Source organism: Brachycentrus maculatus, unplaced genomic scaffold (assembly GCF_059751285.1).
Source record: "Brachycentrus maculatus isolate JH-2025_06_01 unplaced genomic scaffold, ASM5975128v1 h1tg000543l, whole genome shotgun sequence".
Taxonomy (NCBI): domain Eukaryota; kingdom Metazoa; phylum Arthropoda; class Insecta; order Trichoptera; family Brachycentridae; genus Brachycentrus; species Brachycentrus maculatus.
This window is the reverse complement of record NW_028281287.1, coordinates 354,520-367,539: the sequence shown is the minus strand read 5'-3', so window position 1 is coordinate 367,539 and position 13,020 is coordinate 354,520. Positions and strand designations below refer to the sequence as shown.

Below are 13,020 nucleotides of genomic sequence, written 5' to 3'. Positions count from 1 at the left end.
TTTCACTCTAATATTTATTCAATATTACCCTGGTACCTGAAGCGGAGGGCTGATCACCTTTCCTTCGTGTGTTAATGATCAAGATAACACTGCGTTTATATGATGCAGTGCCATATGCACCATTGGGGTGCGGATAAGGGTTCAAATTAATGCTAAAATTGCTGAAGACTTTTTTTTGCAAAAATGGTCCCTTTCATTACGTGTGTACAAAATGAACAAATATTTACCGATTTTATTATTATTTTGGTTTTAGTGGTGCAAATATCAAACTGCTAAAATAAAATAACAATTTGTAATAAGTATACTCATATGTAATTCAATATAAATGCAATAAAAAAAAAATAAAAATTTCATTCACAGGAATGTGTCAAAATTGTGTAAAATTTGCTAGTCTTCGGAGTTTACCCTTTTAGTCACATCCTTTGATTGGTAAACATTCTAATTTCAATGTCACTACATGAGTATAACAAACATTTTTGTGCGCTTTCGACCTCACTATTGGATGAATCCGACATTGTATGGGCGAAAACAATAGGTTTTTATATGAAATGCATCAAAGGTAGTTAAATTTATTTATTTTAGATTTTTTTGGACAAATTTGCACTTTTGATATGCGCAAACTGTGTCACAATCTTCAAAAAACGTTCAAGGGGATTCATTGTACCTTTTTGGTACTCTATAATACACTTGTGTCACATAATTCTTGAAATATATTGTAATATAAACAAATAAGATCGTAACATAAATAAATCAAAGCACGCATCGTGTGTCACTCTTACCCACTGGCGATGCGTAGCATCGAGAGTGAGACAGATATAGGGCATGATTATGGTGCGGACTAATTACCGACCGACAGCAAGAAAAATCAGGGATCTGTTATTTTATTTATCCTTGTGATGTTACAAATTATTAGTCAGATATTTCAACAGATGTCATAAGGCCAAGGATTGACGTATTATTTTATCCAAAGTTCCACACCATGAAAAAATCCCTCCAAGTTGAACTGAGGTTCGAAACTTGGAGCAATGTAAAAACACATACGATTATGTCAGCCGCGTATGGGGCATGTTTTATGAAAACACATACGGTTATGCGAGCCGCGTGGATCCGGTTAAATACACTGGTGTCATTGTTGGTATATGGATGAGCTGGTATACTTTGCTTTTGGCGAAGTATTCTAACGGTTTATTTCTTTCCAGAATGCAAAGTGCTCTGCTGATTTGCGACTTGATGGACCGGTTATACGCTGATGACAATTCGGAATTGGATTTATTTGTCGAGCCGACGTACAACTATTCCAACCTTAGCATTGAATATCTAAGTCACGCTGCAGGTAAAAACAGTCAGATGGTGCAATATTTTTAAGTCTTTTTAAAACTAACTAACTAACCATCATGCTGCTGCTACATAAGGATAGGCAGAGAGAATAGAATGCTACAAAACTCCACGTTGTTTGCTAATGCTATGATAATGATAATGATAGTTAAAAAAACATCAATCAGTTTCAGAACGAACACAATCCATACCCAACTATTGTATTATCCACATCCAGTAGTGCATAGTGCACACATCATAATAAACAGTGTTTTCTTTAATATTAATTATGTGAAGACAAAGTGATCAATCAAAGTGTCAACATTAATAATTTAAAATACCTCTTTTAATTATAGGTGTACATGACAATGCAGATATTAAAACTCAGAATGCATTAAAGGAAACTCGTGAAAATCTACAAGAATTAGGAATTGATATCAACAGCTGCTTGCAACTACTGATGGACTTTGCTGCCCAGACGTCTTCACCGCAGGTATGTCTGTATTCAGTATAATTTCTCCTTCTTAACCTTATCCCTAGCCAATGGTGCATAGGGCACTGCATAGTATATAAGCAGTGTTATCTAAATCATCAAGTACATGAATAGCCTTGCACTTAGGGTACCAGTCCAGGGTAATATAAAATAAATAATAGAGTGAAAAATCATGTGTATATGTATACGTTTTGTTTTTGCTCAAAAAAAATCACATATTCTTTTCAACGAACGTAACGTGTGTTCAAGGGCTAAATCAGGCATTTGTATCAAAACCATAAATTCCTCTGTGTTATGGATGACTTCAGCCCAGTTAATTGCTATGTTGAAAGCGTTTACGGCTTAAGGTGGAATTTTTGAAACTCATCATCAACTCGGCTGTCCAAACTTAAAAGACAGTAAGGGACATTTTTTTTGTAGTACGTTTTTTTTCTCCATATTTGGACTAAGTAGAATCTACTTAGTCCAAAAATGCGAAAAAAATGTACTACAAAAAAATGTCCCTTACTGTGTTTTGAGTTCGAACAGCTGAACTGCTCGAGTATCAACTGCTTGCTGTCATCAAAGCCGCAAAATTATTTAGATTGCAGGACGTTTCAGATTACGGAGCGTTCAAATTAGTGAGCTGGCACTGTTCTGTGAAATATTTTTATTTTTACAAACCTAATCCTACCTTGGAAAATAGTGAGTGTACTATATCTCACGAACACGTCCCAACCCGACTCTGGAATTATTGAGCTGGCACTGAATGGCGAAACATTTTTATTTTTATAAACCTAATTCAACCCTGGAAAATCGGAAGTGTACTGTATCACACGAACACGACCCAACCTGACTCTGGAATTAGCAAGAGTCCACTGTATTGTGAAATATTTTTATTTTTATAAACCTAATCCCACCCTGGAGTAAACTGTATCTCACGAACGAGACCCAACCCGAATCTGGAATTAGCGAGCTGGCACTGTATTGTAAATTTTTTTTATTTTTATAAACCTTATCCCACCCTGGAAAATCGAGAGTTGACTGTATCTCACGAACGCGATCCAACCCGGCTCTGGAATTTGCGAGCTGGCTCTGTATTGTGAAATATTTTTATTTTTATAAACCTAGTCCAATCCTGGAAAATCGCAGGTGTACTGTATTTCACGAACATGACCCAACCCGACTCTGGAATTTGCGAGCTGGCTCTGTATTGTGAAATATATTTATTTTTATAAACCTAATCCCACCCTGGTAAATCAAGAGTGATCTGTATCTCACGAATGCGACTCAACCCGACTCTGGAATTTGCAAACTGGCTCTGTATTGTGAAATATATTTATTTATACAAACCTAATTCAACCCTGGAAAATCGGAAGTGTACTGTATCTCACGAACACTGCCCAACCCGACTCTGGAAAATCGCAAGTGTGTTCAAAGGCATGTTCTTGATCTCATGAACCCACCTTTGAACTGGGCTGTCTGATTCCAGAGCCAGTGGCAACAAAAATTGATAATTATGTACATATAATTTAATAAATAATAATAAAACCCTTATCCGCACCCCAATGGTGCATAGGGCACTGCGTCATATAAAGGGGTTTACCTCTATATGGGTATAAACCTCTTCAGGGTTTAATTTATGTCATAAATTAAACCCTGAAGAGGGCAACAGGTTGATGCCGAAACTAGTTGGTTAATAAAAATGTGAGTGGATCAAAACACAAAGTATTTTATTTCTCGAAATAATATAGGGCAGTAATACCTTTCCAGTCCCGTCAAAATCCTCGATGATGGCATCTTAGGTATCTTTTGTGGATTCAAATATAGACTAAAGGTTAACAAACCAATAAATTAGCTAAAAGGGCATAACGCACCTTTCATATAAAGGAATTTGAACTCTGTTCTGAACTGGGCCGTCTGATTCCAGTGCCAGTGGGGCCTGGGCGCCCGCCTGGCCATGCTGCAGTGCCTGGTGAGCGTGTGCGACCTCTTCTCCTCGCTGGAGCAGTGGCGGTGGCTCGGGGAGCAGCTGGGCGCGGTGGCGTGCTCGGCGGAGACCAGGGACGCGCTGGTGCGCCAGCACCTGCAGCTCGGCAGCGCCAAGGTGGCCTGCGTGCTGGAGTACGCCAAGATCTGCCCCAACTACCGGTGCGGATTCACTTCCACGGTCCTGTCTTGCAATGTGAGTGGATTGTCTTTTTTTTATTAACATAAAATTCATTTAAATCACAATTTTAAAACATATTAAAAAAATTGCAGAGACCCATCAAGCCACCTTGTGCGTCTTGTCGGTGGAGTTCTTTTTGAATACATTTTTCATTGTTTTTAACCATTTTAATACATTCATTGCATTTTGACATCTCGATATATATGAGGAAAAATATGTAAGTGTGGGTATTTTATGGGTTTACATTTTCTCAACATTTTCAGTGTCCAAATACATACTTGGCTTTTCTTTTCTCATCATTTTAAGTGTGTCCAAATATTTGGCTTTTCTTTTCTCAACATTTTGAGTTTGTCCAAATACTTGGCTTATCTTTTCCCATCATTTTGAGTGTATCCAAATACTTGATTTACCTTTTCTCAACATTTTGCATTTTTACTGCATTTTTTGACATCTCAAAAATATGATGAAGAAGAATATGGAAGTCTGGGTGGGTACCTTTTCAGGTCCTAATTTATAGTAATTGCATACATTCATACATTGTTTTCGGGTGGTTTTTTCATTATTTTAATTAGGGTCATATGCTATTCACAAGTAATCTAATTACAAGTATCCGTAAACCGAATTCTGATCTGTACAATGTTTTTTGCCCTCTACCAAAAGTAAGCAAATAGTACGCTCATAAGCATCTTCCGCTCTCCACCAACAGTATGTAAAATATGCTTTTAAGTGTTTCCAGCAAACAATGTGTTATTATCTTTATAACACACATCTTTTATATTTATTTATATCTGTGATTGCATAAAAATGTCACTAAAATTGGAGATGCTAAAAATAATGTTGTTTTATTTCGTAGATGAGCGTCACGGAGTACCTACCCTTTCCGACCACCAAGCTGCATTCCTTGATAATTCACCTGAGATTCATGCGGGACCTGTATTACAAGAGCATTTGGAATAACTCCATGGAACTCAGTACCGCTCTCCATTCTCTCCTGTCTAACACCCTGTCCCGGGTACTAGATACAAGCTACTCTAGGTGAGTCACATTTTAACTTTTTTAATTTCACTTGGCGCTTGTGGTGCCTACCTATCCTACATCTGGCAACACTGAGAAAGGACTATAGACATCACCAGCGCAGAATGATAATAGCAATAATATTTGGCTATAGCAAATAAAAACTTATCAGCAAAAGCTGAATTGGCAGTACACAACAGAGTCTTGGTTCAATCCCTAATATAATATATAGAAGTGAAGCATGGAGTTGGCAAAATAAGCTGGATGTAGTCGAAATGTGATATTTTAGACAGATGTGCAGCAAAACGATGTATGATAGATGTTCAAATGGCGAAAAAAGGAAGGAATGCAAGGCTGAGATAAGTTTTATTGACAAAATTATTAAAAGTGTGTTGAGATCGTTTGGGCATGTAAATCGAATGAGTTGAAGCGAATGAAGCAAATGTTGTTTAAAAAAGAAGCAGAGGAAGACCGAGGATGACTTAACGCATAATCAAGTATTTAAAATAATTTAAAGTTGGCATACCGCTCACTCCTTTTAACAACGTCATATATCAAAAATCATTAATTTTCAGTTGTGCATGTTTTCAGAATGCCCGTAAAATGTACAACATCCCAGAAAAAGCGGCATATTTTTAACTTAATATTTACCTTAATTGATTCGGCAGTCACTTTGTGGTAAAATCTATCCATTTTTAATTAATGTTTTACTTAGTAAATACCACTATTACTAATAGTGGTATTTACTAAGTAAAACATTAATTAAAAATTAATATTTACCCGCTACAGGGCAGAAAGTGTTGTTTTTGCATTTTGAAAAAAAGGTATTGTTTAATTATTTTTTCAAATAAACTTAATATTTTTCAAATGTAGCAAAAACATTCAGGTTAAAAAAGATCTGTTGCACAGTAAAAAGTTCAAAAAGTGGTTTGATATTTATTTTTATTACATTTTATTGTATTTTTTAACTTAAAAACGATCTCCTGAAAAATTAAGTTTTTTGATATATGACGTTGTTGAAAGGAGTGAGCGATATAAGGAGTGGAAATAATCAGTGGTTATGTATGAGGAAATGCATGGATGTAGAAGAGGCGAAGATTGTTTGCAAAGACAGATTGGTGTGGCGTTCTATTCTCTCTGCCTGAAGGATGTCAGTAATGATGAAACCCTAATTCTCGGGATCCAAATGAAGTAACCATTTTTTACAACTAATTTAAATTTCACATTTTGCATCTTATGTAGCAAAAATCTCACTTCATGACAGTATGCAGATTTTGTATGGAGGATAACGAAACATCAATCCACATTCTCTACAATTGTGACGCACTCGCTCACAAACGAAGTCACATCCTTGGAGGACCTCTACTGGACTCCGAGAAGGTGAAGCTTCTACCACCAAGACAGGTCGTGAGTTACATGACTCATGTAGGTCTTGGCAGTGAGCTTTAATACAGAGGGAAGTCACAATAGACCTAATATGGTCGCAGTGACATAAGGGATGCAAGATCCCTTGACCCCAAAAAAAATGTTATGTAGCAAATGGTAGAAATTAAAAGGAATTGAGCGAGTTATTTATATATGTATTTTTCTATAATTTTAAGGCGATCTCCATACGAGCAATCACTCTGGTGGAGAGTGTTCTTCCTTCTTGCTGATCTTGGAACAACTAACCTGGAACCGGCCATCAAATATTTACTAGAAAACAAGGAAGACGTTTGCTTTCATCTGGTCTTGAAGGTAAAAACACAAAACTTTCATTAACAATATTTTGAGTTTATCTAAGTATTTGATAAAAAATTATATTTTGACTCCAATTTAGATTTATTTAAATAAATATAGTTTTTTATTAATACATACAATACATTAAATCTTTTCGGCAGTATGAATTTTTGAGCAAATAGCCGTTTGGGCAGTTGTCCTTTCATGCAAATGGCCATTCGGGCAGTTGTCAATCTGTCAAATGGCCATTCAGGCAGTTGCCAATCTGGAAAATGGCTATTCGGGCAGTTGTCAATCTGGAAAATGGCTATTCGGGCAGTTGTCAATCTGTTAAATGGCTATTCGGACAGTTGTCAATCTGGCAAATGGCCATTCGGGCAGTTATCCATTAAGACTGTTATCACACAACATTTAGTGGACGTTACACTTAACGTTGTGTACTTTTAAGTCATTAATACTGTTTTGGTCAAAAATTGACTTTCATATCTTACAAAAGAATGATATTATTAATATTTTTCTCCTTTTTAGGGAGTTTGTAATGCCATCAATTCGGGAGGAAGTATATCCCGCGAACAAAAGGATTCAATAATGGAGGGTATTAAAACAGATTCTAGTCTATGTCGGAATCTGTGGCCTCTCCTGTTGGTCCTCATTTATTCAGGTAATTGAAACTTTGTTTACTTTTTAGCGCAATAGTTAGTGTAAGATATTTATAACGTGGTTGGCAGCACTGTGGTGCTAACATCTTACTCAGTACTATGCGTGGACAGGTATGCAGAGGTTGTAAACCCTTTAAATACCCAAGACTTGATGCTTTATTTATTTAAACTCAATGTAGGTACAGAAAAGAAATAAGTACAATTGGCGGGCTTCTTCCAACCCACCAAAAACAGACAAGTGATATTCAAAACGTTTGATACCTTATAAAGCTGTTATATTATATAGCTTATATAGCTGCAATAAGAGGGTAGATAGTACTTGAACATTAAAAAAACATAAATTACAAAATGATGATAATAAGGAAGGCAAAGGAAAAAGGGAGTTAAGGGAGGAAGGTAGAGGGAATAACTAAGGGATGAGGTTTGATGCAGAGTTGAGATTCTAATGATAGATAGTAATGTCTCAGACGTTTCTTAAAAGTTATTGGCGAGGATGCATTTTTTACAAGGAGAGGTTATTCATTCTATAGTCTGGCCACTTGGACAGAGAAGGAATTACTAAATAATGATGTGTTATGGTGAGGAATGGAAAGTGTTCTTTCTTGGGAAGAACAAAGTGATAGACCATGATCTGAGAGGTATTCTCTTCCCACAAATTGCTTTCTCTCTCTGAGATCTATAATTATAAATATAAATATACTTAACTTTATTATGTGGTTTACTTCATTACAGATGATGTCCCCAACAGTGTGGACAATTTTTTGGAGCCAGACCAGCTCTTGAAGTACACGCAGTTAGTGACCTGCTTCCAGAAAACCTCTCTGACTTCCGTGTCTGCATTCCGGCACTGCGCTCCCGTGTCCAGAGCGCTGACGCTGTTCATCAAGGATTTTCTGACTCCGCACGCTGTCGTCAATAACGTCACCCTCAAATTCCTGGACTGCTGCAGGTAAAACTACATGTACATGGTCTCTAAATCACCCTTTTTTTAACCCTCCACTTGTTGTGCTAAAAAAATCCGCGTATTCCGGTGCTGTATAGTCAATACACATGTAAAAATAAAATATTTAAAATAAATAAAAAAAACGTTCATAGATAATTGCCAACATTTATTATATTTTAAATCAAAAGTGATGTTTATTGAAATTTGATATCTGAAAACAAGAGAAAATCATCAACTCACGCTCACAAACGAGCGTGACAACCACCTCGGTTGGCTGCTCAAAAGCTACTGCTGACTGCAGCGCAAGCAAGTCTCAACTCGGTTCATCACTAGAAACACAACTGAGAACTGAGATGGCATATCTTGCATTCCGATACAACCAAGTTAAGTAAAAGTAAGATGTGAATAGCGTCGCAAAGCAGTTTTTTTTGCATGTCCCTACGTCACTCATTGGCACATTTTTGATCGTGTTGTACAATTTTTTCCAAATTCTCACAAAACATCAATTAAAACAATTGTTAAAAAAATCATTCTTGTGGGGTATGTCAATAAGACAGGACCCCACAAGATGGACCCCAAGATTTGTCACATAGTTCATTTATTTGTCTTGTCATATTTTCTAAATAAGACACTACTAAAATCTTTCTTTTTCGAAAATTATACATATCCACACTAAATGGAAAAATACATCTTGTAATGATGTCTCATCACATTTACAAATAAATTAGAAAAAGCAAAAGAATCCCAAAGAAGCAGTTATTTACCTTTGGAAATACTTCAGTCGCACATGTATTTATATTAAATTTTTGTTCACAGTTGGGCAGATTCCTTTTGTATGGGTGGAACTAATTCCAGAGAGAGATTTGATCTCCATGTAACGCCGTATCTTTCCGAACTCATGGCGCAAATAGTATTTGATGTAAGTATCACCATATTGGTGTAAACATTGTAAACTCTGATTTATAAGTCAATTGCACTCCTATCCCAATAAAAATACTATACAAAAGTTCAATATTACAATATTTTAAAAAGTTTTTTATGTTAACACTTTACTAACCGCACAATCGTCAAAGAAGATTTGACAATTTAACAAAGAAATAAAATAAAAACAATTTTATTGACCTCAAAAATTTTAATAAAAATGTAACCATTTCCCGTAAAAATATTATAGAGTTAGGTAAAGATAAAATAATGTGTTTAATATTCAATATAATTTTTTTGTATTTCTTGTTCTTGTATAATTATGCAGTTTGCTTGTTTGCACTATATACCAAACAAAGGTACATATTTTTTCTTCAGGTATTCGAAACATCTATAGAACAATCGCAGCTACCGATTCTAAGCGGATGGCTGTTTGACATCCTTCTGCACGTCTTACATGGACGAGTGCCATCGCGGCTGATTCCCCACGTACTCACGTGTCTGGTGATAAGCTCCAGCGACAACCCTTCCATCCGGGTAATGTCTCCCGCAGTTTTTCACACCCTCCGCTCCGGGTTCTACGCCCCGGAAGATGTGCAACCCGACCCTGGACAGTGCGACGGAGGAACGGACTCCAGTGGTTTGTCTCGGGTGGATTTGAATAGAAAATCAGTGCCTAGGCTGAGTTTTAGCGATCGTAGACTGCTTTGTTTGGGTGCAGTGCATTCCGGATTTACCAAAACGCAAATAGATAAGTTGAAAGCAGTCTGCAGCAGTAATGAGGGCTTGAGTGATTTGTTAGCGTGCTTACAATAAGCGATGTTAAAATAAGATTGTCAATGCTTCAGTGAAAGTTTAAGCGATTGAAGTGATTGAGTTTTTGCTGGGCATTTGTTGATATTCAACACTTTTTAAAAATACATAATTTGTTAAACACCTAACCCTTTCCGGTCCCCCAAAATTAAAAAAAAACTAGGTAGACAGTAACATTCAAATTGGATCCAAAAAATCCTTTGTCCTCTGCTGCTACTGTTGTAATAGATACGAGTGACAAAAATGTAAGCTTGGAATTTAAATAAATAATACTAATGATGAAAAAAATGTCAAATAACATCCGACATGGGACCTAAGAGGAAAAAATCGATGTCGAATGAGATTCGACATTGGACCAGTAAGGGTTAACACATTTTGGACGTCTGTTTTTTACACATGCTGGCGACTGAATAATTGTGTACATATAGTTAAGACCTTAACAAAGAGATTAGTACATAATATTCATATAAAAACATCAAATAACCCCTTATTTTCTGCTTTTGATGAAGCCGGCGCAGAAGGTAAAAATACCCTTCTCGTCCTTAAGCATCGACCCAATGGGTAGAAATACCTTTCCCGTCCTTAGTGTGTTAATATAAAAACTAACTAACTGATTATCACACCACTTCTACGCAGAGTCAGGCAGAGAGAATAGAATGCCACACCAAACTGTATTTGAAAACAATCTTCACCTTTTCCCACATTTATGCATCTCTTCGTACATACACGCCGATTATTCCAACTTCTTATATGACCACTTTCAAGCATTTAAAATACTTGATCATGTTTCCTCAGTATTCCCATGCTATATCTCTAACTACATTTGCCCCGTAAATTTGTTTTACCGTTCTATCTTCACTCATTCTATTCACATGCCTAAACCATCCCAACACACCTTTCTTAATTTGATAGATAATGCTTATCTCATCCTTGCATTCTTTCTTTATATCACTATTTGAACATTTATCATACATCGTTTTAATAATTTCATTAATTGATTCGGCAGTCACTTTGTGGTAAAATCTATTCATTTTTAATTAATGTTTTACTTAGTAAATACCACTACTTCTTAATATGGTGTTTGAAACACGTGTCACAGTTGATTTTAAGAAATAGTGGTATTTACTAAGTAAAACATTAATTAAAAATTGTTTTAATATGATAAGTGATCACTTAAGCCAATCAAATGTCAGTTTGTAAGCCCTGGGATGCTCAGACTTCCATCTTCTTTTGTATAAAAAAAGAGGTTTCATCTCAAGTTGAATAAATTCTTCTTCTAACTTCTATCCACACTCAATAGTGCATACGATAGCAAATCTGATTTATGACACTCTCCTTATCATTCATTGTTCACTTTGTGTAATACCACTTTAACAAAGTGAACGATGAATGATAAGGAGAGTGTTATATTACCATACCACAAAGTGAACAATGCTTTTAAAACACAAAATATATCTGATTTATCATTAATGACATGAGTGTAGGGCATTGCCGCAATGTGGAGTAGGAATAGTAGGTAGGAAAAGAAAAAGGCAGAAATGGCTAGGGGACTCGGGGTTGCATACCCGCACTCAAGCTTGTGTACTAGTCCCTTGAAGTAATTATTGAATAAATAATACATAATAAGCAAAAGCTTTGTAATTGATTAAAAAATATTATTCATTTATGATTGGTCAAAAAATTGTTTTGATAAATATTTTTTATTTCTTTATTTACCGTTTGTTCTCTGTGCTATTTTTTTATTACTATAATGTATGTGCTTTCTGTTACGAACACAGCTTTTATTTATTTATTGTTATTATAATTATTACTATCATAAAATTATATTGATTATTTGTAAATTTTACTATAAATATATTTATGAAAAGTCTTAGAAATGTCTTTTATTTTAACCCTTAACACTCGAATGCCGCCATAGAAGCGGCATGCCTGGTTTTGCCGTATTACTCGAGTGCCGCTGCTATGGCGCCAAGAAAATAAAGTCCTAAGACTCAATATTTTTAATGTATGGTAATTTTCTTTTCAATATAATTAAACCAGAATCATATAAGTACAATTAAATACTAACAAGTCTCGGAATTCAATTGAGTTGGCGTATGCACATACCAAATAACTTTCCTATTCATACGTATAGTAGTACTGTGTATGAAGCAGGATATGGTTATGTCTGTAATTTAAGCCTGTAAAGTGTGTGCAAAGCACAAAAAAAGGAGTTTGTGTGCCAATGTTGGCAAATTTACCAAACAAAGATGATTTATCTAAGTGTTTCAAATAAATAACAGAAGTTTGATATGATTTATATACATATTTATATATATATATATATATATATATATATATATATATATATATATATATATATATATATATATATATATATATATATATATAAAACCCTTATCCGCACCCCAATGGTGCATAGGGCACTGCGTAATACAAACGCAGTGTTATCTTGATCGTTTACACATGAAGGAAGGTGATCAGCCCTCCGCTTCAGGTACCGGTTCAGGGTAATATTGAATAAATAGTACAGTGAAAAAATTACTTATATTTATTTGACCCCCCCTGGGAATCGAACCCGGGACCTCCAGAATGGTAGCCGGTTAAGAAACCCTTCACAAAACATGAAACTTCACAAAAATAGGCCGGGCACTGGCGAAGTATTATGAGTTTTCGGCCGGGGCGCATAGAGTTAAGATACTTAACCCTTTGAGTGCCGGGAGGTATTAGTAAGGCTTTTCTCGGTAGACCGTAACATTTTAAGAAAACTAAAAATGTACAAAATTATAAATTTTTTTGTACAGTAGAACTCCTTTATCGGAATACTGACTATCCGAATCGCTTTCAGAATTACAGGAAATAAATAATTAAGAGGAAAACATACTACAATTGCAAATGGATGAAAATTCAAACAACTTATTTTTACTGATATTGCTCGCTCTTTTCAACAACGTCACATATCAAAAAACTTGATTTTTCAGGAGATTGTTTTTAA

The 13,020-nt window shown here is 35.5% G+C and overlaps 1 protein-coding gene across 1 annotated transcript in view; it reads left to right on the top strand.

Moving 5' to 3' along the window:
• The window catches only part of LOC148301548 (huntingtin-like), a 60,227-nt gene extending 49,914 nt beyond the window's left edge, over positions 1-10,313 (top strand). The window contains exons 33-41 of the mRNA XM_088273081.1: positions 1,200-1,333; positions 1,671-1,807; positions 3,717-3,971; positions 4,810-4,991; positions 6,572-6,707; positions 7,218-7,350; positions 8,081-8,297; positions 9,108-9,210; positions 9,591-10,313. Coding sequence (XP_088129207.1) covers positions 1,200-1,333; positions 1,671-1,807; positions 3,717-3,971; positions 4,810-4,991; positions 6,572-6,707; positions 7,218-7,350; positions 8,081-8,297; positions 9,108-9,210; positions 9,591-10,028 — 1,735 coding nt within the window. The 3' untranslated portion in view covers positions 10,029-10,313. The remainder of the gene's footprint in view (positions 1-1,199; positions 1,334-1,670; positions 1,808-3,716; positions 3,972-4,809; positions 4,992-6,571; positions 6,708-7,217; positions 7,351-8,080; positions 8,298-9,107; positions 9,211-9,590) is intronic.
• The last annotated feature ends 2,707 nt before the right edge of the window (positions 10,314-13,020 follow it).